The 26973-nt window shown below is 37.7% G+C and overlaps 1 protein-coding gene across 3 annotated transcripts in view; it reads left to right on the forward strand.

Annotated features, from left to right (window-relative positions):
- Positions 1–26973, forward strand: part of SIPA1L1 (signal induced proliferation associated 1 like 1) — a 390980-nt gene that overhangs the window by 266897 nt on the left and 97110 nt on the right. For all 3 annotated transcript variants that reach the window (XM_055088568.1, XM_055088569.1, XM_055088570.1), the window contains 3 exons: positions 13493–13667; positions 22724–22827; positions 25664–25821. In XM_055088568.1, coding sequence (XP_054944543.1) covers positions 13493–13667; positions 22724–22827; positions 25664–25821 — 437 coding nt within the window. The remainder of the gene's footprint in view (positions 1–13492; positions 13668–22723; positions 22828–25663; positions 25822–26973) is intronic.

A 26973-nucleotide genomic window follows, 5' to 3' on the forward strand; every position in this document is an offset into this window, starting at 1 on the left:
AAGTGTGTCTTCCAGGGGAGAACATTCTTGCTGCTCAGGTTTCCACTAGGCATCCAGAATACAGACCTGAATAGTTCTTTTTTGGTGGGGAAAACTGATACTATTTATTGTGAAGGATCTTCTCTTTGCAGTTATTCACTTTCTTTTTTCTTAACTCTGAACATTTCTCGTCTGTTGAAATTCTCTTTGTCAGGACTGACTAGTACTTAAACAATGTTCAACTCTTTTGGTAATCTTCCATAAATGCAATGAATTTTTCAAATACTCCAGGAATAAGTAGTAGCAATAACAGTAATAACAATAGCTAACACTAATGAACATATTCACCAGGCTCTGTTTTAAGTACCTTAATATGTTATCCCAATTATTGTCCCAGCCCCAAGAGAATGATACCATTTTTATCCCCATTTTAGACATGAGGAATCTGAGACAGAGAAAGGTTCAGTAGTAAGTCCAAGTTCACACAGTTAAGACGTTCAAAGCCTATACTGGGAGCCACTACTCCACACCATTCTTAAAAGCTTTAATTGTTAGTCTATTAATACCACCAAAAATGTATTTTAGCCGAGGTGTTTAAATAAAAATTTAAAAAATCTGGGTCCTAATTTGTAACAAAATGAAAGTGCTCAAGATTTTCTCACTTCCATATTTCCTATACCTTAATGTGGAGCCATTGATCCAGATACAAATGAGTGATAGGATAATCCATACAGAGGAGGCAGAAGAGTAGAGAATGCAAAACTATAATCTGGAAAATCCACTAACCAGAGAGTTTATCCACATTCGACTTGGAATCATTTGAGCATATGGGCTAGTTTTATTAGACATTGTTATCTATATACTCTTAATTCTTTCTTTGAATATTTTAGCCATATTGCGTCCTGGCAGTGAGTGGTAGTAGCTTTCCCATTGTACTTTTTAAAAATTCTTCCAAAAGTAAAATTGGTCCAGTTATTGAATTCCATTTTATAAACAGATTTTGATGGTATTTTTTTAATTAGGAAAAAATTTGAATTTTATTAAAATGAATGGTAGTTCAAAAAAATCAGTTTCAAGGAATATTCAGTCTTTTAAATCAGCTGATAGGAATATATTATTAGGAAGCAATATTTGTATGTAACTTTTCTAATCACTGCCCTTTTGTCCATTCATCTCACTTATTGTAAAGCATAGCTAATGTCTATTTCATATGTATATTTCAAATAGGCTGTGAGTATCCATGTTTACAACATGTAAATTTGAGCACTTTGAATGCTTCAGAAGACTACTGATACATAAACTTAACTATTTTGGGTGCTGTTTTTCCAATAAATATTTTGAGCATTTATTCTAACAAAGGAAGAGTAGAAAAATAATGATTAGGTTCAACTTTACGGATTCAGTCTTTTCAGTTACTACCCTTTTCAAGGAAAACAACAACATTTAGACATTGATAATATAATCATATACTGCACATTCTAAATTCAACAGCTTATTTTGTGTAAAGGAGGTATTTTCTTCCTTTTTCCCTTTGTTTTACTTATATTAAATTTAAAAATGGGTGCCCCAATTGTAGACATTGTATGGACTCTCTGTCACATTTTGTGCCCTCTCTTCGTGTTTACAAAATGTTGGAGATGTGGCTGCTGTGTGATAAACACTATATCGTCCTATCCACACAGGAAAGACGAGAGCAGTATAATGAGTTTAACTTAAAGGTACATTTGTTTAGTTCACGAAACTGCCCATTATTCTGAAATGATGGGTTTCTTATTCTTGGGGATATTAAACTATCCTTTCCTTCATAAATTATTGATGATAATATGTGTTAGTTGTCTTCTTTAATGCCTTCCAGCGAAATTAAAATTTGACAGTCTAGGTGAGTCTCCCCAGTTTTATTTTGGAAATTTTACTAAATTCTAGGCAGTAGAATCTAGACGTTTAAAACCTGCTATTCTGTATGAGCAGCTCTTTATCTGAACTAAGGGACACCATCCATCGCTTGGCCTCTCTTTCCGTTTATATATTCATAGCACTTAAAGCCCAGAATTATGCTGATAAAAAACAGAGGACACACGTACTTAGGTGTTTAGTCTGGGGAGTCATATTTTTGGTAGGAAATTTTATTAATGCCTTGAAATCCTTGTGAGAAACTAATTATTTTGGTGCCTTTACAAATACAGATTTTGAAAAAGAAATGCTTGTAAGTGCAGTACATTATGCATTTGAATCTTTGCAAAGCATTTTTAGTTTCCATTTATGTCATCATTTGAAATTTCATGCTTTGTACATCCTTATATTTAAAGAGATTGATAGTATGAATACCAAAAAACTGGACTCACTAGAAGGACCTTCTACATCTCCCTTTAAGTTTTATTTAAATGATTCTTTTAAAATCTTTTCTACTTTAACAGCTCACGTAATTATGCTTGGATAAAGAAAACACTGTTTGCTTGCTATATTGTGGCATTTTGCCTTTCAGATCTTTGGTGCTTTTTTCTTTCTTTCTTTTTTTTTTCATCTTACCATTTAAAAATGAAATGAACAGAAAAGCAGATGTAAGTTATATCTATATACTATAAAAGATAGTATTTCACAAAAATATAAAAATTTGTTTTTCATTTGACTAGACTCTGATATTTATGTGGGAACTGAAGTAGGCATTTTAATTCCCAAAGTTTTAGGAAATGATTATATGCTTTGTGGCTTACCCATGCTTTCACATTCACCTTCCTGACCTGATACCTTCCTGGGTCTTTCACTATTGATTTATGTCCATTTCCATTACCATCTAAAGGTCAATAAGAAGATGAAATAACCTGCCAATGATTTCACTTTGTCAAGAATTTAGAGAAGTTTGTGACCCAGCAAATTTAGATCAACTCTGGATTTAGTTTTTCCATCGTGGTCCTACATCTTCATGTATTAGATAATTGAGAGCATCTCTTATGATGAAAACACATTAGATAAATATATATGTTTACTTATTACACCGTTCTGAGCTCTTTACCAGCATCATCTGATTTAATCCTCACGGCACCCGTGGGCAGTAGGTTCTAGTTATTGGCCTATTTTACGATTGAGAGGATCGAGGCTTTCAGAAGCAGTGCCATTTTCCCTTAGGAGTCCTGAACATTGGATACGCATTTGCACGATACTACCTTTTGTTTTTAACATTTGCAAGTTTTCATCTCTTTTTGCATGTCTCAAATTATTTTGGTCCTCCAAACTACACTGTGAGATATCAGGAATTTCATTATCTATTCAGGCCAACTTTTAAATAATATGGCTAATTCAGTTACTTTTAAATTTGCCATATTAATGCCATTTTTCTTCATCAGTCATTAAAAAACACCTTTATCTCATCTACCTAGTGCAAGAGAAATGAAAGGTCATTATACCAGGCTCTGTTTCAAGGAGTAAAGCACACGTGTAAAGCACTTACTGCGCATGATTAATGATAAAATAATAACTCATTAGTCCTTTACATGCATTATTTCATCTTTATCAGCATCCTGTGAGAAAGCTGCTGTTACAGATAGTATAAATATACTGTGCTTAACTTTCAGAAGTAAGCGTAACTTTTCAAATTCAATAAATGCTAATTGAGTAACCACTCTTTGCAGATTGTTAAATACTGTAGAAAATAAATAGGCTAGTAAGACACAGTCCTTACCTATGAAGGAGACAAAGTCATAAATTACTCTAATGAAAGGTAGGGTTAATGTAATGAGTATAATAAGAGAACTGCAAAAAGACAAGCCAGTGGGGCCAAGTCGTGATTGGTTAGATGGGTCAGGAGGAAACGGACCTTTCATCAGACTAGAGAATAAGCCGTACGGTGGTCTAGACTCAGAACAATGAGAACAAAGCGCAGCAGGACAGAAGCACAGAATGTGGTTATGGGACAGCAAGCAGTCCTGCTGAGCAGGAGTGTAAGGCAATAATAAAAACAGATTACTGGGCTTCCCTGGTGGCGCAGTGCTTGAGAGTCCGCCTGCCGATGCAGGGGACACGGGTTCGTGCCCCGGTCCGGGAAGATCCCACATGCCGCGGAGCGGCTGGGCCCATGAGCTGTGGCCGCTGAGCCTGCACGTCCGGAGCCTGTGCTCCGCAACGGGAGAAGCCACAACAGTGAGAGGCCCACGTACCAAAAAAAAAAAAGCAGATTACTAAACCAGGAACTGAGCAGTGACTAAGCCAGGAACTGTGTGAAGCAATTTACGTGAATTATTTTAATTAACCCTTAGAATCCTTTGATACACGTGCTAATTATTGTTCTTGCTTTGCCGACAAGAGCACCGAGGCACAAAGAGGCGGAAGGACCCCCCCCAGATCACAATTAGGATCTGGTGGAGGCAAGTCTTGCATCCAGGCATTCGGGCTCCAGAGTCCACTTTCTTACCCAATACACTGTACACCCCATCCTCCCCTCCCCTCCCCTTGAGTGGGAGAAGGAACTGGAAATATGGATCCAAGTTTTATTGCTACAGGCTACAGTGCCCAATATTAAGTATAACATGGAAAACCCAAATAGGATCAGAATAGAGCTTAAAAATAAAGTGCAATTGCCAGTTTGCAGAAGAGAAAATTGGAAGACCTGTTTTCATTAGGAAATGTCAAGGTTCATGTACACAGTAGTGATTTTACCTAAATGAGTATCTCCACTGTTTTTCTAGATACTTATTAAAAATACAAAGAAATGAAAATATTTGTTGGATTCTCTATTCTTTAAAATGTTGCCCTTCAAGTTATTGAAGTTAAAGGGGAAAAGTAATCAGATCTAATTAGGTCTGTAATATATATCTCAAGAATAGATGTAAGGAAAGAAACAGTGTTTATTTGATAATGAATAGCACTGTTCCTTTGATTAAGGGCATGGGTGAAATTCGCTGCTGACTTAGCCTGTTCATTGCCCTGGTGCATTATTCTATTGAAGATAAATGAGTTTGACTAGCCACTTTCCTTTTTGATTCAGGCAGCTGGATTTAAAGAATGCCATAGGGAAAACAATTTTTCCAAAACCCATTTTCTATGAATGAAGCTTTGGCAGAACAATTACCATTTCTGAAATTTCAATCTTCTTCTAGATTATGGTATCAGCTAATGCATGTTGAAAGTTCAGATGGCCACCACATGGGTTCCATATGTACATTATCAGGAAGACACATACGTGACTGCCCTCAGGTCAGAGAAAGGAGACAGTGGCATCGGTTGCTTTGTCTCGTCTGTTCACAAGTAATGATTACACGGGCTCATCCATGCTCTTTTGCCTGGCTGAGGCTGGGGTGGGTGACTGGATGGAGTCCTTTCCAGTAGTAAGATTTATGATTAACATGACTGATAGCAGTAGCATTTGGAGGACATTTGGCTGGGTAGGACTGCAGTTTGCAGTTGAAGGAGCTCAGCATGGCTAAGACTTGCAGTGAGGATTCTTTGGTTCACAATCCAAAAAGACAGAGGAACTGTTTGCAGATATTTCAGTCTTCCTGATTTTAAACTGTGAATTGTGCTTTAAATTCAGCTTTAAAATAAAAAGTTAAACTAGTTTCCTTTGTACAAGACTTTAATTAGTTAATATCTTCAAATGATCCAAAACTCAAAGTATTTACATTGAGGGATCCCATTTCCACCCTGTTCCTATCCCTCACCTCTCTTCTCCTCTATATTACCACTTTTATTAGTTTCTTATGTATTCCTATGTTTCTTTATACAGATATACCAGATATGCATATGTAGTCTTAGTTCCCTTTTTCTTTTTTTCTTTTTTTTTTTTTTTTTTTTGTGGTACGCGGGCCTCTCGCTGTTGTGGCCTCTCCCTTTGTGGAGCACAGGCTCCGGACGCGCAGGCTCAGCGGCCATGGTTCACGGGCCCAGCCGCTCCGCGGCATGTGGAATCTTCCCAGAACGGGGCACGAACCCGTGTCCCCTGCATCGGCAGGCGGACTCTCAACCACTGCGCCACCAGGGAAGCCCCTCCCTTTTTCTTATACAAAATATAGCATGCTGTAAACATTTGCTTCTTCACTTAGTAATATATTTTGGAGATCTTTCTATGTCAGTACACAGAAAGTTTTCCCATTGTTTTTATGGCTGCATAATATTCTGTTTTGTTGCTGTACCATAGTTTACTTCATTAGTTCCTCTATTAATGGACATTTAGATGGATAACAGTCTTTTCCTATTACAGACAATGCTGCAATGAAGAGCCTTTTCCTATGTAATTGAAATTCATCTTAATGTCAAATCAATACAAGTACATAAATCATCATTTTAATACCCAATATGAAGCTTTCTATTTTTGTGAGAACTTTTGCACAGCATGTTATTAGATAAGATTATTGTGTGTGTGTATAGAATATTTCCTTTACATTATGCCAAAGATAAAAATAGATTAGAATCTGTACACATGTATATAAATAATTTTGACAGCATCTCTGTCAGATTTTTTAAAATGATCTTTCTACCCAGTATCCATATGTCATTTTTTAAAGCAATTTGATTTTTGTTAGTAAATTCCGATGAAGATAAATTTTCTAACTAGCATTTTTTGCCCCCAACACTGAATTTTTCCAGTCTCTTTGTCATTCTTTTTGGAGGACGGTATAGTGATAAATCTTTAGGAAGTAGTTAAGACAGTTATCATGTTTATGAAGAACAAGCCAAAGTAAATGCTATCAATGTGAATCATGAGGATTTGAAAAAATGACCAAGGTCTTCATGTCCAGTAATGGCAGAGTAGCTTGTCTCAGACCAGCCCACCCACTGAGAATAACCAGAAACACTGGACAAAGTGTTTTTTAAAAATAAATTTGGACTTTTGCTTTTGGAAGTATGGGGTAGATGTAATTTTCCCCTATTCTTCCTGCTAAGTACAGCTAAAAACTTTGTACACTGTATATAAAGCAAACATGAATCTGAAAGGTGGAACAAAGGAAGCAGATTGGCTGGGGAACTTGGGATAAGGAATGACATAGTGGTCACTCATGATAAGAACGGAAATAGAGAGGAACTTCCTCAACTTGATTAAAAACAGCTACACAAACACTACAGCTTACATCATAGTTGATGCAAGACTTAATGGGAACAAGTCAAGGATGTACACAGTCTCTATTGCTATTCAACACAGTACTAGAAGTTCTAGTCAGTACAATAAGGCAAGAAAAGGAAATAAAAGTCAGGTGGATAAAGGAAAGGAAAATATAAAATTGTCCCCATGTCAAATGACATGATAGTCTATGTACAAAACCCCAAGGAGTCTACAAAAACTTTCTAGAATTGCAAGGTGTGTCCAGCAAGGTTGTATGATTCAACATCAACTCACAAAAATCAGTTGGATCTCTTTTAATGAACATGTGGAAACTGAAAATAAAATACAATACCATTTACAATCCTTCAATAAAAAATGAAATAGTTGGGTATATACCTAACAAAACATGTTTGTATGCTGAAAACTATAAAACACTGATGAAAGAACTCACAGAAGACTTAAATAAAATAAAGAGACATACCATGTACTTGGATTGAAAGACTCAACCTATTAATGATGTCAATTCTTCCCTAATTGATATTAGTTTAACACAATCGGTATCAAAATCCCAGCAAGATTTTTGAAATTATAGACAAGATTATTCTGAAGTTTAAATTGAAAGGCAAAGGAACTAGAATAGCCAAAACAATTTTGAAAAAGAATAAAGTGGGAGAAATCATTCTACGTGATTTCAAGACATTATATTATATTGGTATAACTACAGTAATCAAGACTGTGTCTTATTGGAAGGACAGATGCATGGATCAGTGAAACAGAATAGAGAAACCAGAAATAGCTCCACGCAAATATATCCAACTGATTTTTTTGACAAAGGTGGAGGAAGGATAGGCTTTTCAAACAAGGGTGCCAGAACAATTACATAGACAAAATAATGAACTTGACCTAAATCTCACACATTACACAGAAGTTTATTCAAATGGATCATAGTTTGAAATGTAAAACTATAAAAATTTTTGACAAAAACATAGGAGAAAATTGGGGGGACCTGAGGATTGGTGAAGAGTTCTTAGATATAACACTAAAAAATATTTCTTCTCTAGACTTAGTCTAGAAAAGAAATAATTGAGAAATTTGGGTTCATCAAAATTAAATCATCCTGCAGCACTTTTTTCCTTGGACATTTGCTGATTTGTAAGAGGCTTGGGGCTTAAGTATAGCATAAAGCTGCAGATAAAAAGTTAGGTGACTGTTCAGGGTTTTCATTAATTTCATGCGGGCTGCAGAAATTAAAAATAGAGATCAAGGATCACTGGAGAACTTGGGATTTGTTTTTAAAAAATCAAATTGAAATCCTAGAACTGAAAAAACAAAAACAAAAAGTTAAAATCTCAGCAGATGGGTTAAAGCACATTAGACACAGCAAAAAATTGATGAATTGAAGTTAACCAGCAAATTTTTAACTGAATAATGTAGGCAAGAAAACATGCGAAGTACAGAAAAGTGCCTAAAAGACATGTGGGCCATAGTGAAATACATGTATGTAATGGAATTCCCAGGAGGAGAAGAGAAATTAAAGCAATATTGGGGGACAGAATTGATGTCTGAAGAAATACCAGTAAAGAAGTTTCGAAAACTGATGAAACACATGAATTGAGACAGAATCAAGGAGCTCTGCCTACTGTAAGCAGGATAAATACAAAGAAAATCAGATGTAGGCCCATCATAGTAAAAAAAAAATGCTGAAATTAAAAGAAAAAGAAAAAATCTTAAAAATAGCCAGAGGAAAAAATACCTTCAAAGAAGAACAGTAAGACAGACAATTGGATTAAAATTAACCATTTCCTGAGCTATAAAGCATAAAGAAAAGGTGGAAGCCACATTTCTAGAATGCTGAAAGAGGAGAACTCTCACTAGGAATTTTACCCAGCAAAAATATTCTTTTAAAATGTAGGCAAACCTATTTACAGTGGGAAAAAAAAGAACAGTGATTGTCTGAGGCTGTTAGTTGATGCAGGGATGGACAGCAAATGGGAACCAGGAAACTTGTCGTGATAGAAATGTTCTATGTTTTGATTGGGTTGGAGGTTTATTAGAAATCATTAAACTGTGTATGCCTCAAATGGATGCAGTTTACTGTTCAGAAATTATATACCAGTAGTTGACTTTAAAATGGAGTCAGATTTCTGTTTCCAGCCAAGATTAAAAGAGAGGGACTAGATTTACTTTCCCATCTGAAACAACTTTTAAAAGCTAGGCAAAACAATGAAACATTGGTTTTTATGACATTGGGCGTCAGGCAACAAAGGACAGTGATCTCTGGGAGGTGGGAACCAAATGAACAGTAAGATTGTACCAACTTTCTGCCTGAAGAGAGTTTCCAGGCTGTGGAGCTGGGAGGGACACCCACTTGAAGCCCAGGAGTCTTCCTGAGTAGAGATTGAGATGTGAGTCCAGGGAGATAAAAGATTTGCAGAGCTGAGTACTGGTAAGTGCATGTATTTGAGGAAACTATTTGCGGCCAGGGTAAGAACACCCTAAGATTGAAGGAGGCAAATCCTCAGACCTCTGCCTGGCTGAGAATAGTTCCTGCTCCCACCAGGCAATCTGGAAAACCTCATACATAGTTCACATGGCATTGGGTGAAGTCTCAAAATGACTTTGCCTCAATAATGGGGCAAAATTAACCTCAAATTAAATGCTGCGCTGTTAAGACCTGTCAGAGCTTAAAAGGAAGAACTGAAAGGATCAAACTATTTCCAATTAACTGTGTCCCTGAACAAAGCTCAAGCATCTCTCAAGGGTACATGACCCACATTTTGAGAACTGCTGGACAATGAAATACCTCATAGTGACTGTTTTAAATCTCTGGATTAAATCAGACAATTTAAAAGATTTTGTAAGAAGGGAAGAACTGGGTTGTTCTCATGGTCTGTGCTGCCCCCAGTGGCCTTCCTCTGGCTGTGACATCAGGAAAGAAGAGGTGAAAACAGGGAACTTCTTAAGAGGTCTCTGAGAACTTGGTTATTCAAACCTGTTTCTACTGGTAGAGGGCTCTGACTTTATCATCCATCTGGGCTCTGACTTTATCCTACATCTTTCCAGGAACTCAGGGCTGCATAAGTCAAATTTTGCAGTACGTGTTTCTTTGATTCTTTGTTAGAGTGCCTATTTTTTGAGAGGAAGAGCAATTTTTGTACTGTTGGTTCCCAGCTGTGGGAGCCCAACGTCACTTTTGGTGGGTGTTGAAAGACACTTTCTTTATTGAGATTCAAGACTTTCATCTCAAACAGAACCTTGGTCCTGTTGGATTGACCATCATCACTTTTTACAATGCAAACATTTGTTGAGTGTCCAAACACTTCCATCAGTGCTCCATATGAACAATAGATATGCAAGGATGGAACTGTACAGCATGACTTCACGGTCATCCAAAAGCAAAATCCTAAACTGTGGATAAACTGAACCTGTTTCCAAGATGGCTTCTGGCGTCATCATAACTCTATTTTGAGCATTACAGGAAAGTATTATATATTCATATACGTAAACCCATACAGATGTGTTTGTGTGTGTCTCAAAAAAAAAACTGTTTTATATAACCTCAGAGCAATTCAAAACCCCCAAACCATAGCTCTAAACTCCATTTCCATTTGCTCTTTCTCTTGAAATATTCCTTATTATACTTACATAACTCCTCCTTAACAGCTTCTCATATTCTGGGCAGGAAACAAGGTTGCTAACTGAAGATTCTAGGAGCCTGAGTTTACAGAATACCCACCTACCTCGACTTCATTGCAGCAGAAACAAGGATACAGTCATAGTGTCACCTTTGAGGATAGAGCACTGACATTTGGCACTCTTGAGAGGAAATTTGACATTCCAACAAATTTCCTCATCCTCTTAAAGGAGCCTTCCTTTCACAACCAGCAAATAACCAGTCTGGTCTCCTGTCTGCAGGTGGAGCTCACTAGAGTGTGAGAAACCCGTCAAAAGAAGGCAGTGCTCTGTCTCATTGTCCTTGCATTCTGCTTCTACAGTGGTTTGGGGGAAGTTCCGTTACTTATCTTCTTTCCGAACTCTTTTTTCATATATGTAAATGAATCCTCTTGAATATTGCGCAGTGAAATCTTAGGCCTTTATCTAAAGTTTAAAAAGCCATCCACAAATCCAATTTCACAGCGATGCTTTACACTGAACAGGGTGACTTTTGTTTTGCATTGTTGCATGAGAAGGCTGATCTGGGAGGCACAGAGCCAAAGAGCAAATAACTCCAAGCTCCAGTTTGCTTCCTTTCTTTGACAGTTCTCCCTGCAGGGGGAGAGTAAGAATCTGGCTTCATTAAGGAGTTCTTTTGTAACAGACATAGAGCCTACCACTACTTTTTTATTTGTTGAGACCTAATAGGATAGTCAGCTGAATTCTAAAGCCAAGATGAAATCGCTACCTGTGGGAGTTCCCCTCTAAGTATTAGTAACATTCAGACCTTTGAAGGAGGCCAGCTGCCAGTGGTATGTGGTAGGTTTTACTTTCTTTTTCTTTGCTGCATGTGGCATACAAAAAAAATGAACTAAATCCTAAATGTGTTTCTGTTAATAATTAAAGTGAAGTAGCAATAATGCAAGGTTGGATGCTATTTTTAAAAGATTCCAACTTTGGTATATCCAGTTATTTGCAAGCTTCATATTTGGAACTTTGCCTTCCACTTGTGGAAGTAGGCAAAGTAAAATCAATTCTGCACAATTATAGAAGTCCTAAGGAGCTCTCACGTCTGTGGGTCATGAAAAAGCTGCTGAACCTTCCTTGTCAACTAGTTAGCATGCAGTGGAGAGGGGGGAAAGCAAGCAGGAGTTCCCTCATGACATTTTCTGGTTATCACCATTCTGAACCATTTGGTTTAGAAAGTTGAAAAAGAGTTGCTTAGGTTCACAGTCTCTTGTAAAACAATAGGAGCTGGATATGTTTCAGAATTAAGAAAGGTCCAGCTTTAGAAGGATAATAAAATGCATGCAGCATGGAGTAATAGTCCCCAGAATCTGGAGCAGCACCCCACAATCAAACACATTAATATTTCCAAAAAATATGAATACTCACAGAAAGAGGAATAAATTAAAAAGTATTACTGTCAGCTCATATCAAGTTTTACTGCCAAATGTATTTGCTTAAATTTGGTTTTCACCTTTCAACTTTGGAATTGCTAATAAGGGGCTATGGACATACATTGCAGTGACAGAAATAGAGCACGACAAGCCTGGTTGAGTCCTGGTAATATTTAATAGAGCCGAAATCACAGGGCTGATAATTTATAATCTCTCCCTACTGGGCCAGTTACTTGCTTTTCCCTTTTCTGACCTTCTCTGTGCATATCTGTCAAACAGGGGTAATATTTGCTTTGTAGGCTTTTATGAGGATAAGATAATATAAGTTAAACACTAAACAGTGATTGGCAGACAGTGGCTGTTCAATAAATGTTAGCTATTAAAATTTTGCCTCTTCTCTTCCCCCTTCCCTTTTATGAGATAAAAATTTACTGATACAGTGGTTGCAGTGCCACTCTAGAAAACAGGCCTAAGTGATATGGATCGCCCTGATTTTACTGGAGAATTAAAAGTCTAAATTTTAAGATTGAAAACTCATTTAGTGTTAAATGACTAATACAACTTTAAAATGTGTTTATAGAATGACTAAACTTTTCAGTGATGAATGAGTGTTTCTATTAATGTTACATCATATTTAAATTTCTTGAATGCTTTGTTTTAACTGTATTTGAGGAAGGAATATTTACCACTAGCTGATTTCCCATTATGAGGCCCCTTTTAAAGTTTCTATCCAGGTACTCATCTTTTAGAAAAATATTTGAAAAGCATAGTGTCGATGATGCTAGTGCTGTCACAAAGATATAACCAAGGTTTATAATTTAATATATTGGAAAAATGGCATTAGGAGATAAGTCTTTTCCAATTTTACCCCCCCAAATTTTATAAGAACTTTAATGGGCTTTTAGTGCAAATCAGTTTAAAGTAACTTTTGTGAACAGAAATAGACCCACATACATAGAAAATAAACTTATGGTTACCAAAGGGAGAAGCAGGGGAGTGATAAATTAGGAGTGTGAGATTAAAATACACACACGACTATATATAAAATAGATAACCAACAAGGACCTACTGTATAGCACAGTGAACTACACTCAATATTTTGTAATAACCTATAAGGGAAAGGAATCTGAAAACGAGTGTGTGTGTGTGTGTGTAACTGAATCACTTTGCTGTTCACTGAAACTAACACAACGTTGTAAATCAACTATACTTCAATTAAAAAATAAAGTATCTTTTGTAAAGTAGACCTTTACTTTTAAATTCTTAAGGCCTCCCTTTTTAAAGGGGGAAGAACGAAAGCAGAAGGATTTCAAGAGAAGAAAGAGGTTAGCTTACCTGATGGGCATATGGCCTACAAGACTTATTAGCATTTAAGCGGACAGAGTGGGTCTGCCTATATTTATATGCATTGTATCACCTGCCTTCACAGCTGAACTATCAGCAGAAAGTAGGCATCATGTACTGCAAAGCTGGACAGAGCACGGAAGAAGAGATGTACAACAATGAATCAGCCGGCCCAGCCTTTGAGGAATTCCTCCAGCTATTGGGGGAACGCGTTCGGCTCAAAGGATTTGAGAAGTATCGTGCGCAGCTTGACACCAAAAGTAAGAAATACTTATACCCTCCTACTAGGCTTATTGTCCTCCTGCTGTTCACCTGATACGTTGCCTGTAAAACAACATTGCCACTTACTGTAGAAAACTGCTGGTGATGGGGGAGAGGAAGCCAGGGAGGGAAGATATGGCTCGAAAACAATTGAAGACCATAGTCAAAGTAGCTAGGATTGGACTTTAAAAAAAATAGTGTTATCGGAAATGTGGAAGGTAGAAAGCAGTGGATGGAGATCATGCAGAATTGCCCCTGGATAGTGTTGCATAAATTTCACTATATTTAGCTGAAAAACTCCTGCAACTTAAAACCATCTGGTTGCAAGCCCTAGAATTTTTGACTTTCATTAACTCATTTCATAATCCTTGTGCATATCTGTGTAGTCAGTCATTGTATGGTTTTATTAATCATTTTTGTATTTTAATATCTAGAGGTATTTTTGTTTATTTATTTCCTGTTATCATTGTCCATAGTCTAACTCAATCTCTAAGCAAATAGGCTTAGCTTTGGTATTAGTTTGGCTCATAAAATGTGTTGATTCAAAGCACAATAGTGCAGCAGTCTGTTTAGCTACAGCTCATGAACATAGAGGTTTGTCCCTTCCCATTCCCAGGTGGTTAATAAAAGAGTTATGTTCTCAAGTATCTAGAGTATGTTGACTTCTGCTATGCATCTGTGTGAAGGCAATTTTAAATTTTATCTCAAAATCCATCCATAGACACCTGTGACCTGTTTTTCTTTGAGAGGGTCTTTGGATTAGCACATCTGTATTGCAGTCTATAGTAATCGCTCTGATTTTCTGTACAGGAAATTAAATAAGGAGGTGAGTCATGAAAACAGAAAAGCATTCATAAACTCTACTGCAGGGAAGAATTTCCTGTTGCCATGGTTTTGCTGTTGCCAACTTGGAAACAACATGCAGGAGAACCTATGAAAAACCATAAATAGCCTAGACTCTTAAATATTATTTTAACGTTCCATACTGTGCTTGCAGCTGCATAATATGTTAAATCTCAGTATGCCCTTAAACTCTTTTTATCAAGATATTTTGACATTTCCTTTGTAATTCCTTCACGTTGTCCCGATCTGTTGTGTTATGTAAATTATCACCACAGAGCTATTAAAAGGGTCTGGGAAGAAAATGTAATAAGCACCTTGATTCTGTCAGTGAATGGCCAGATTGGGAGTTGGTAAGATTATTTATTATTTGTGTGGGACCATTTACATGGTCCCAGCCATCTCTTGATGGTGAAGGGCAGTCTGAGAAATGTATAGCAAGGGCAGACTTCAGCAATGTGGCACTGAGTAAGGCAGTGGAATAAGCAACATAAGCACTTTGCACATTTTGCCCCAATATCCCAGTAACTGCAAAGGCCTGGATCAGCAAACTGCCTCTAATGGCACATTTTTAAGTTATGTAATACATTCATCTGGGAAGGGTTCCTTTTCACTGAACTACTCTCCTTTAAGGCTCCTTGTAACCTTCTGAGGCATAGCTCCTGAGAAAGAGGGTTCAGTTTCCTTTTCTATCCTTTCAGAGGGTCAAGTTTCCTAAAGTGAATGAAAAGTAGGAAAGTGTTTCCATTCTAAAGCCTGAAGAAGACAGTATGCATATTTATCTCTCTTACTCCAAGCTAGAAGAGACCATTAGCCTCATCACTTAAATGGGTATTAAACAATAACAGACCACAAAAATAGGGATCAACCAGCCTCTGCACTCTCCCCAGCATGGCCTCCTACTGGCCATGACACACCTAGAGGTGAGACTTTGTTCTGTGTACTGTGAGATAAGCTCACCACATCTTACCTAACTTTATGTTGTGTTAAGAAACTCTTTCAATATGATCTTTAAAAAGGGAAAATGCTTTCCAGAACATGTGTTCCTAAAGGATCGGTCCATCTCCATATGACAGTGTAGTTGTCATTTGGATCTGTGGATTTGTAGTCTTCATCAAATTAAAATATTATTTGCCGAACTCATTTTTTAAATTTTTCTGCACCCTTCACCTTCTGAATCTTTAATTACACATATATTAGGTCACTTACTAGTTGTGATTTGATTTTTAAACTTTTTTTCCCCTCTGTGCTTGTGTTTGGATAATTCCAATTAATGCATTTAAGGCACTGTATTTTTCTTTTTTGCATAGTGTCTTAATCTGCTATTATCCAATCTAGTGAAATTTTCATTTCAGATATTGTGATTTTCAGGCCCAGAAGTTGTATTTGGGTTTTCTTTTCTCTTTCTTTTTTTGGCGGGGAGTTCTCTTTTCTTATATTTTCCATATTATTCTCATTAGGTTCATGTCCTCCTTTAAAGCCTTGAATGTATTTATAATAGCTGTTTTAAAGTCTTTGTGTGCTAATTCCATCGTCCCTGTCATTTGGGGTCTCCCTTTAACAGATTTTCTCCTGTTTTTTGTTGTTGCTTTTTTTTTTTTTTTGCGGTACGCGGGCCTCTCACTGCTGTGGCCTCTTCCGTCGTGGAGCACAGGCTCCGGACGCGCAGGCTCAGCGGCCATGGCTCACGGGCCCAGCCACTCAGCGGCATGTGGGATCCTCCCGGACCAGGGCACGAACCCGTGTCCCCTGCATCGGCAGGCAGACTTTCAACCACTGCGCCACCAGGGAAGCCCTCTCCTGTTTTTGAGTTACATTTTACTGCTTCATCTGTCTGGGTTTTTTTTTTTGTTTTTGGTTTTTTGTTTTGCAGTACGTGGGCCTCTTACTGTTGTGGCCTTTCCCGTTGCGGAGCACAGGCTCCGGACGTGCAGGCTCAGCGGCCACGGCTCACGGGCCCAGCCGCTCCGCGGCATGTGGGATCTTCCCGGACCGGGGCACGAACCCGTGTCCCCTGCATCGGCAGGCGGACTCTCAACCACTGCACCACCAGGGAAGCCCCTGTCTGATTATTGACATTGTGAATGTTTCATCATTGAGGATCTGGATTTTGTTGTCTTCTTTAAACAGTGTCGTTTTATTTTGGTGGGCAATTAATTTAATTATTAGAACAGCTTGATCTTTATGAATCTTGTTCTTAGGCTTTTTTAAAGCATACCTAGAGTAGCCTTTGCTCTCTGGGTAATTTAGCCCTCCTGCTAAGGCACCTGAATACCAGCATATTCAGTGAGGTATCTCTGCTGTGGTCAGAAGTTGAATGACTTCTACCCCTGTGTGAACTATGAGAATTGTTTGGCTGACAAATCTCTGGTAGTTGTTATTTCCCCAATAGATTTTCTTTTCTTTTTTTTTTAAATTGAGATATGATTGACATATAACACTGTATTAGTTTGGGGTGTACAACATAATGATTCAGTATTTGTATATATCCCGAAATGATCACCAAAATAAGTCTAGTTAACATCTGTCACCATACCTGGTTACACAATTTTATTTTCTTACGATGAGAACCTTTAAGATCTACTCTCTCAGCAGCTTTCATTTATGAAATATAGTGTTATTAACTATAGTCACCATGATGTACATTACCTTAATATTTTTTCTTTCCCTGGCTTTTGGAACCTCACTCTATGCTTGTGCAGCTTAATATTCAGCCCAAGACTCAAGGGAACCCCTGTGTAGATTTCTGAGCCTCTTTCACCGTGTGGTTTCCTCTTCTTTGGTATTCTGCCCAGCAAATATCAGCCACCTCAACCTTCCAAGCCTCCAGCATGTTTTAGCTCCCCTCTTCAAATCCCTGCTCTGTGCCATTATTTTGAAAGTACTTCCAGGTAGAAAGCTGGGTGGGGATCATAGGGCTCACCTTCTTTGATACTTTTTTCTCAGGGAACACTATCCAATGCTGCCTATTGTAAAATGTCTGAAAAAAAAGTTGTTTCGGATATTTTGTCCATTTTTCTATTTATTTACAACGGGAGAGCAGGTCCTATACCGAGTGCTGTTATGGCCAGAAGTAGAAGTCTTAGATACTTGTTATATGTCATCTCATTTAATCCCCACAAACTCTGCTTGATGCCAGTTATCCCCATTTTACAGAATTGGCTTCTTTAGATTAACTAACGTGCCCAAGGTTAGGCAGCTAGTAAGCATTAAGGAGGGAGAACAGGTCCTAGTGTTACGGTTAACGACGTGTTCAGAGAAAGCATAAATGTAGAATTAGGTACAGTGAAGCCTGCAGAGCTCTGCTGTGTGGCTGTATCTTCCCCTCTCTCGAGCCCTTGAGCTAAAAATACCCAAGCCATCTCATGAGACAGCTCCACTTGTCATGTATTATAATTATATTCAGATTTTAGTACTTTGGTAAAGGAGGAAGAGGCTCAGGAAAGGAAGGATTGATGGAACTGTCAAACCATTTCTTCTTTTTCCCAATGTTCCATACAAAGTCCAGTTTCCATCTCAGAAATAAGGACTTCTAGCAAGCAAGCTACAGATGTGTCAGGGGTTGGAACAGTTCTGCAATGAAGAAACTTTCAGGAGTAAATTTTTTTCTCCTTTTTTTGTTTCATTATTTGGATGGCATAACCTCTAGATAATTACCGTCCCCTCACACTATGGTAAATACGAAAATAAGCTTCCCACCAAGCAGTTTATTATTTGAAAGCTGGAGACCACCCTCATTTTAAGCTGTGTGTATGGATTATTATTTGGGAAATTATTTCCCAAATGAAGCACGTTTGTCAAGTCGGCACGTAAGAGACTTAGAAACCCTTTGAAAAGCATTCCTTCAAAGCTCTGCCTTTGATTTGCCGCAATATTAGTGAATGCTTGTTGCTTCCCCCATTTTTCAGCAGTATTATAAAGATCGTTGAGATTCATGGTCTTAGAGGAGATGGAAGACTTTTCATAAAGAAAATAAATCGTTTATTTGGAATATTTAACCTTTGATAAAGAAAGGAGTAAAACTAGCATTATTTAAATGTTTCACACATGCAAAGGACTATTTGGAGTTCTAGAGACTGATGAATGAAGAAAAGTTTTCTTTTTTCACCTCCTAAACGTTAAACTGTGTTATAGTGTAAGGTTTTTCCTTTGAGTGTTACTGAGATGCAGTTGGCAAAGAAATTAAAATATGTAAAAGGCCCTATTTAAGGCAGTTACACTTTTTATCTGAACTGCACACAATTCTAAGTTCTGATCAACACATTTCTTGAGCATCTTTTATGGGCTAGTACTTTCATACGCATTGTTTCAATCCTCACAACAGTGAGAAGAATATCGAGGGGCGAGGGGTGGAGAAGTGAAGTGACTTGTTTGTGGTCATTTAGTAAATGATGCTGGAGGTATTGGAATTCAGGTCTTCTTACTTCCAGGTGGGAATCCAGGTAATTGCAGGTATCTTGCAAAGTGCTCAGTAGGTAGAAAATAGTAGTGACTGATTCCTAAGTACCTGTCCCACATCATCGCTTATCCTTTTCTTACCATATGTTAGTGATTTTAAGAAGCCTTCAGTCCCGGGTACATACACATGCATACTTGCACGTTCCCTGAACTGACACAGTATGAATTCTCCTGTCATGGCAAAGGGTGGTATTACAAACTCTCCTTGATCCCTTCCTCAGTGAAGTAAAGTAACCTACCTCCTGACCATGGGTAAAAGTACATTGAAAAAACATGAGTAAATATGGTAGATGCCAGAGAAGGTGGGATTCTTGACTTCCCCAAATACTTCGTTACTGAGTGGGTGAAATAGTACTACAAGGAGGCGTGAACAGTACTACAAGAGGTGTGCCATCCAGTGTTCCATATGTTAATACTTGTCCCCGGCTGTGCTTCTGAGCATTGACCTCTGCATCCCCAGACCCGGAGGCAAGCTTTCATAGAAGGGAGATCGGGGGTCTTAAATGGGTGGCCCTCAGCAGCCAGCTGACTATTGTAGGATTTCAAACTATGGATAATAATCAGATCCACAACCTTTCTGCGATTTTGTTCTGCATTTGATGTGTTCTGTAGTGGTGAGGACGTTCATAAACTGAGCTTAAGCTTTCTTCATTCTATTGACTTTATTAGTCTACATGCAATTAGGTCATGAGATTGCTTTTCTCCTTGTATTCATAAATATTTAAAACTAGGAACTTCCCCAAAATCGAATTGCTTAGGCTTGATCCTTTATCTAGCTTTTCTGAAGTCAAATGTATCTGTTAGTGACCAGGAAGTGGTTACATAAAAATCGAATTACTTTTTCCAGATTCAGATTCCTACACATCCACCTATATCATCCAAGTTTTATTCCCCTTAAAGCAAAAGAGTTGAGCCAAGAGAAGTCAAGGATGAATATGACATTGACCGTATCTGAAACTGCTTCTACAAACTTACTAACCTATTCATATCATCTTCAAATAGAAGTGCCTAATGTAGGGTATTATCACTTATCGACACCTTTTCAAAGCAGCTGACAAGAATATTCTTATCATTCCTCACTTATTCAGTGTCTTCTTATCATCTAGTTTGAATATTAGAAATTTTATTTTCTATGACTTAGTGTAGAGGGCTGACCTTATTAGTGGATATACACCATTCGCTGGTAGTATAATTTGGAGGCAAATCACATGATTATCAAGATGACCTATAAGATGCCCAAATTTATTTTTTAACTTTTAAAGCTCCATACAAATATGAAGGGGCATTATCTTCTTTTTATCCCTCTTCTATAAACATATTTTTCCCCTTAGAAATCACTCAATATATACTCTTTCAACCAGAGAAAAAAAGATTTTTGTCATTTTCCCAATGGTCATCTTCCTGATTTTCATTCTGTTAAGTATTTCATGGTCTCAAGGTCACTAAAATAATAATAATAATAACAACATTAAATGCCTTATTCTTTAGAGACTATAACAAACATTCAGTTTCCATTCTCTCTGGTAAAGTTTAGCAATTCTATTATGTACACAGTAATTTCAGGATTTTGGAATTCCTTTCTTCTCAGACAAGAAAATTTCATTGTTTTGGCCCTAGTTTCATTTCTGAAACTTTTGAAACTGTTTCCAGACTGTTTAAAATTATCAGCAAAGCTGGGATTTTCAGAGGTCCCTAGAAGAAGACTGGTCATGCAGCATCCATTGTATAAAATGAGGCAAGTGTCGGAAAGAGAGAAAGGACAAGAAATAGAAAACAAATTATCTTCAGGGTTGTCTTCATTTTTCTTCACTGGTAGTAATGCCTTTAGAATTAGAAAGACATATAAAGCAAAACGTAGTAGATGAACACTGGATGATAATATGTTTTCTAGTTCATTAACTTTGCTTTAAATTGACTTGAAACACATGTAAGTACTCATCACAGCTGACACATTGACTTGAAAGCTGTAAAATGTGCGAATCCGTTCTAGAGGTATTTATAGCAAGGGTCCTTAACAATAGAAACCTTCTTCATACTCAAGATCTGTCTTAAGTAGGTCAATGATTTATTGCAGTTGTATTTTTTTGTGGTAGTGATCATTAACATTTAGAAGATATTTTTCTTGGGGCGTTACATGTTGGTACGTATCTTTGCAGTTTTTCAAAAGTAGTCTTTGCTTTATTCTACAATTATCTTGTTTTTAAAACCCTTTGTGGGGCTTCCCTGGCGGCGCAGTGGTTGAGAGTCCGCCTGCCGACGCAGGGGAGACAGGTTCGTGCCCCAGTCCGGGAAGATCCCACATGCCGCCGAGCGGCTGGGCCCGTGAGCCGTGGCCGCTGAGCCTGCGCGTCTGGAGCCTGTGCTCCGCAACGGGAGAGGCCACAACAGTGAGAGGCCCGAGTACCGCAAAAAAAAAAAAAAAAAAAAAAAAAAAAAAAAATCACCTTTATGTTTTATGCCCTCTTCAAGATTAAGATCCAAGGTTGAAACTCAGGGCTCTGGAACATCTTAACAAGTCTCTGCAAACCTCCCTTATGGTCTATTCTTGGAGCAGCGCCTAAGGGCAGTGCAGCTACTGCACTAGAGTCCCCTGGGGGTGTTTATTAAAATAGATTCTTCTGCCCAGCCCCACACCTACGGAGCAGTATTTCTGGGAGTGGAGGATGGGAAGCTGCCTTTTAAGCGGCTCCCCAGCCAACTCCATGCACACTCCAGTTTGAGAACTACTGCCTTTCGGTACATGCCAGAGGCTGTCTTGCAGTGTCAGTTATTCTCTAAAATGCGGTAAAGTGTTTGCTCCTCAGCAATATGGTTGGTGGAGGATTGAGTTTACCCAAAATGAATGCATTTCTGTTCATTTTGCCGCCTGTAAGTCCAGGTCCTAATCTAAATATATTCCCCTTCAATTGGACAGTTAATAATTCTCTTTGGTTTCCAGGTATTTATGAGCAAGTTGATTTGTTAATGATTAAGGGGGTCGAGGTTGTTTTTTTCCTTAAGGAAGATGAGAACAGAACACATTCAGTCTTAAATTGTTGGACATTGCTGTAATACCTTTGTTATTCAGTGTTACAGTCTTGTTAAGTTTCCATCTATTTGTTAAGAACAAAACGGTTCTCTTGCTTGAGTCAGAAGTATTGGAAAAGATGTTCTGAACTTGAAGTCTGTGGATGGAATTCAGGGGTCTTGGAACTTGGATGGGAAGTAATTTTACATTCACCTTCATTGGCCCCTAATTGAGATTTAGCATTTCCTTCAGTTGTGAATGTAGGAAACACACCACAGTAGTATAAGCTCTACCTGTGATTTTATTGCCAGTAGAAAGCATAGGTATTTTCATACTATATTGTTTGTTGTTGGAAGTATGTCAAGATACTGCTTATGCACTTCACTATGTCAGAATTATAGTAGTTATTAGACCAACTGCTTAAACTTATTATATAAATCTTATGCTATTATATCATTCTAAAATTATTTTGATAGTGGTATTTTTCAATCTATTGATTTCTGTTGAAATCTTATGTATTTTATGTTATGCATTTACAAATATTATTCTCAGAAGGAATCCAAAGGCTTCACTAGACTGCCGAGGGGGGATTGGGTACAAAAAATGGGTCAGAACTCCTATACTGTGTCTTGTCTTAGGATGTCTTCATCCTAAACCATTTCCCTTTTTTTTTTTGAGATCCATTTCTTAAATGAACTATTTTTCCTATTGTTACAGTTGTCTCATATTTTTTTTTTTTTTTTACTGTAGCTGACTCCACTGGAACCCATTCTCTGTACACAACATACAAAGACTATGAGATCATGTTCCATGTTTCTACCATGCTGCCATACACACCTAACAACAAGCAGCAGGTAAGAGATCCTTGTGTTATCTGTGGGTTTTTTTGCCCTTGTTTCATTTCCCCCAGAAGCCTAAGTGGCAAGTTTATAAAATCTTAAACCAGAATTTAATGTTGCACCTGTCACAGCAGCAGGAAGCTTTGTACTTTGTGGAAGTAAGGAATAGCAAATGAGCTGAAAACAAATGAAGAGACACAAATTCTAGGTTAACAGCCAGCTGGATAGCTTTGTGAATTAATCATTTGCTTTTCACCCACAAGAATTGAGGTTTTCCTGAAATCTGAAAAGAACAAGTTGAAATCATGGTGATTAGATGACTCTGCAGGGTTGCAAAGAACACATATGAGTGGGTGAAATTTCATCTCAAGAGGCCAGTGTACAAAGCAGGAAAGTACTGATGTTTCATTTCAAATTTCAAAGGAGGTTTCCTCCACTAGCTTGGAGAAAAATCAAAATGTCGATGGGAGCTCAGGAAATTGTTTTTCCTTGATGTGTTCTTCAGGGGACAGCATAAGTAACAATTGCATTTGTGTACCTCTTGTGTACCTCATACACAGAGTTTCTTTTAAAAAGATCTAAAAGCACAGGACCTAGTACTAAAATGTAATCTGTGAGATGATAAAATGTGAAAACTAAGAAATGGCAGATGGTTACAGAGCAAGATGGAAATGGTACTGTTTTAAAGAGTATGTGGTAGTTGTTGTTTTTAAAAAATATTTTAAAACAAATGGTACCAAACTGAAACTTAAAAGAACCAGAGAACTAACAGACTCTCCTTTCAGTAGCTGTTATAAACACAGCAATCTAGTATCACTTCTGACCTTAAAACGGACATAGATTTTTGTAATTGTCAATTGTCGTACTAACAGAACACAGGGCCAGCTGTAGAATGAACCACATCCTCTTTCACAGAATTTAACAAAACATGGATCGAATCTAACACGTCATCACTTTAGGTTTGATTACATCACACATCTCAGTAACAAAATCTTGCCTCTTACGATTACCAAAGCAATCAAAACCTAGGAAGCAAAGCAATGAATCAGCTCTAAATCTGAAATAAACCTATTTTAAGATAAATACCCCTATCTGGAGTTTGTTGACAGTTTGTTTTTTGCAAATTCCAAGTTCTAGATTTTTGAGAGGAAAACACCATGCTAAGAAAAATATACTAAACTCATTCTGACCAGACAGTAGAGAGAATTTAAGAACATCAACAAATGATCTTTAAAGGGGAGGTGAAGGCTTATTCTACCAGATTGCTCAGCAGAGAAAGGTAACATGTCGGGGAATGGGGGTAAAAAATTTACTAACAAGACTCAATTGTATATCCAGCTAAATGAGTCAAAGGGCTGAGCTGAGTGAGTTGGCATTTAAGTGGACATCTATCCAAATTATTTAATTTGGGGTCCAATCAAGGCAAAAATATTATGGTCCTGAATCAGAGTGAAAGAATAATTGGTATTCTACACATTAAGAAATTTTAAATTCTCTAGCTAAAGAATTTATTTCTTCTACATAGATTATGTTATGCTTGGAAAAACCAAGCATGTGAGATGGATAGGTTTATTTCTATTTGGGTCCTTTAGTAAGACAGTAACATTACATATCAGGCCATATTTTGAAGGAAGAATGACATTGTATCAAAAAAGACAATGGTATCTATGCAGGAGTGACATATACATAGATTGTATTTGAGCTTGATAGGTTCAAGATCCTGAGGAGATTAATAATCTTTGATGATGGGTATATTTTATATAGCAGTCAATACAGAGCAGCCTTTATTTCTGTAACGTCTGATAATATAATATAGCATGTTTAGAAATGAAGTACACAGCCTCATTAGAAGATCATTTGGGATGCTTTAAAATTCCTAAGGTTAAAAGTACATTTCCCGAACATTCTAACTCCCAATTCTCAACCCTAATCTAATAGGCTATTGTTTCTCCCAGCTGGCAGCCAATACTCAATCATTGATTTTACTGATACGTAATCTGTGTAAGTTAAAGTCACTGGAGAATTTTTTTTTTAAAGATTTATAAATACAAGCTTATGTCTGATGGATAGTTTATATAAATGTCAGGTTTAGTTGTTTTCCTCCTGGTAGGAGCCTCCATGTAATAATATGAGTAATACAAATTTCGTTCAGTTTTTCTTCACATGATTGAGTTAAACTCCCTAATAACCCCTTCCTAGAGAGGCGCTGAGCTAGGATGGTTTGGAGTGCCTGAATTTGAAAGCCACCTTTCCAAAACACCGTTTAATGTGAAACAGAAGGTGGTCTTAAGCAGCTTTCACTATAATTAAAGAAGCTATTTAAACCTGAAATTTAACCTGCTTTAAAACTGTTAGAACATTTTGGAATATTATTAATTTCTGTATTCCCACCTTGTGCCACAAAAAGTATTATCAGAAAACACCTTAGCCACATTTCTTTAAATGAAGCTAATTAAATCAGAACATAAATTGCGTTGTAATTACTTTAGCCGTTCTCATCTTTAAAAAATATTCCCTATGGCAAGTTTCTTTCTTACATGAAAATGGAACAAAACTGTTGTTATGGAAACTGAAGATTTGGAGATGCTGGGACTTGGCATAATATGCTAGAGATTAGTTAGATCTATTTGAATGGACTGTGTGTTTTATGCAAATTTCGGAATATTCATTTCCATATTCTTCCTTGGAGGGAATGATAAGACCAGCTAAAATATTGACAATAACTGTGTAGATTACCTCCCCTAATATGTACTGATTAATAATGAATGTTTTAAATAGAGTTACATAAGGGAATCGGGGAGGAACAAGCAGAGCGTTGTCATTTATGTCTCTTGCTTATGTTTTCTTTTAGCTCCTACGGAAGCGGCACATTGGAAATGATATCGTAACAATTGTTTTCCAAGAGCCTGGAGCACAGCCATTCAGCCCGAAAAACATCCGATCCCACTTTCAGCACGTTTTCGTCATTGTCAGGGTTCACAACCCCTGCACTGATAGTGTCTGTTACAGGTACTGGCTCCAGAGGTGGCTGGATGGGCATTGGTGCGTGGTCACATCGAAGGCCCCCTCCAGCTCTGCTTTCTGAAGTGGCAGTGGGAAGTCTATTGCTATTTATTTCTGTCTTTAAACTATGCTTGCGGATGGCTGAATTCACAGGATGACGTAACCTGATGGCATTGACGTTCCCCAGACATGTTGGTTAGACACCTGCCGTTTCCATTTGCACCTCCTTCTTAGGTGGCATCCTTCATCCATGCCATCTGGACACCAGCTAATTACTCATGCTGCTAATTATATTTTGCTTTTGCCATGCCAAAAGCAGAGAAGAATGATCATAATAAGTAGGGAAAAGAAGTTTAATTTTTTTTAAATTATTATTATTATTTTTTTAAAGCCCAAACCCTTGCTTAGGGCTGACTTGATTACCTCTAACATTTCTGACTGCAATCTTAGGGGTATTTCTATGCTTTGTTAGGCATTTGGTGGAATGGTTTCAGTGTCCCTCGTTGACCTAGTCTCATGAGTATTAGAATTCAAGCATCTACCTGCAGAGGCCTCTGCAAGAATCCTGGAGAGGGTTGGTGTTGAAGAGGGTACGAACCTGTGATGCTGGGTTGACATGAGTGTAGTGCCAAGAAGATGTGCGAGGATGTTCTAGCTTTAGTAAGATGTCCTGATAGGAATCTGTCCTTTCAAAATATGAAAGTTTATCGTATCTTTCCATCCCTAAAATTTAGAAGACAAGGCTTTGTTAATTTTGGATTTTTGTTCTTGAATTAACAGAGCCACCTACACAGAAAGTGGCCAGTGCAGACTGATAATTGGTTTGTTGTGATATCTACAACTGTCTAATCCTAGGTGTAATGCAGGTTAAATATAGGAGAACAAGCAAGTTCAGGGAACAAAACAAGTCAAGGTGGCATGGGACTCCTGCTGACCGCCATCATCCTTGCCCATTCCACAGTAACTACGTATGATGAGCTCTAATTAGAAGCCCAGCTCTGATCTAGGCACCTTATTTGTGTTACCTCATTTAATTTTTTAATTATTATTATTTTATTTATTTATTTATTTTTGGCTGTGTTGGGTCTTCGTTGCTGCACGCGGGCTTTCTCTGGTTGCGGCGAGCGGGCGCTACTCTTCGTCGCGGTGCGTGAGCTT

This window comes from Physeter macrocephalus, chromosome 11, assembly GCF_002837175.3.
Source record: "Physeter macrocephalus isolate SW-GA chromosome 11, ASM283717v5, whole genome shotgun sequence".
NCBI classification, from domain to species: domain Eukaryota; kingdom Metazoa; phylum Chordata; class Mammalia; order Artiodactyla; family Physeteridae; genus Physeter; species Physeter macrocephalus.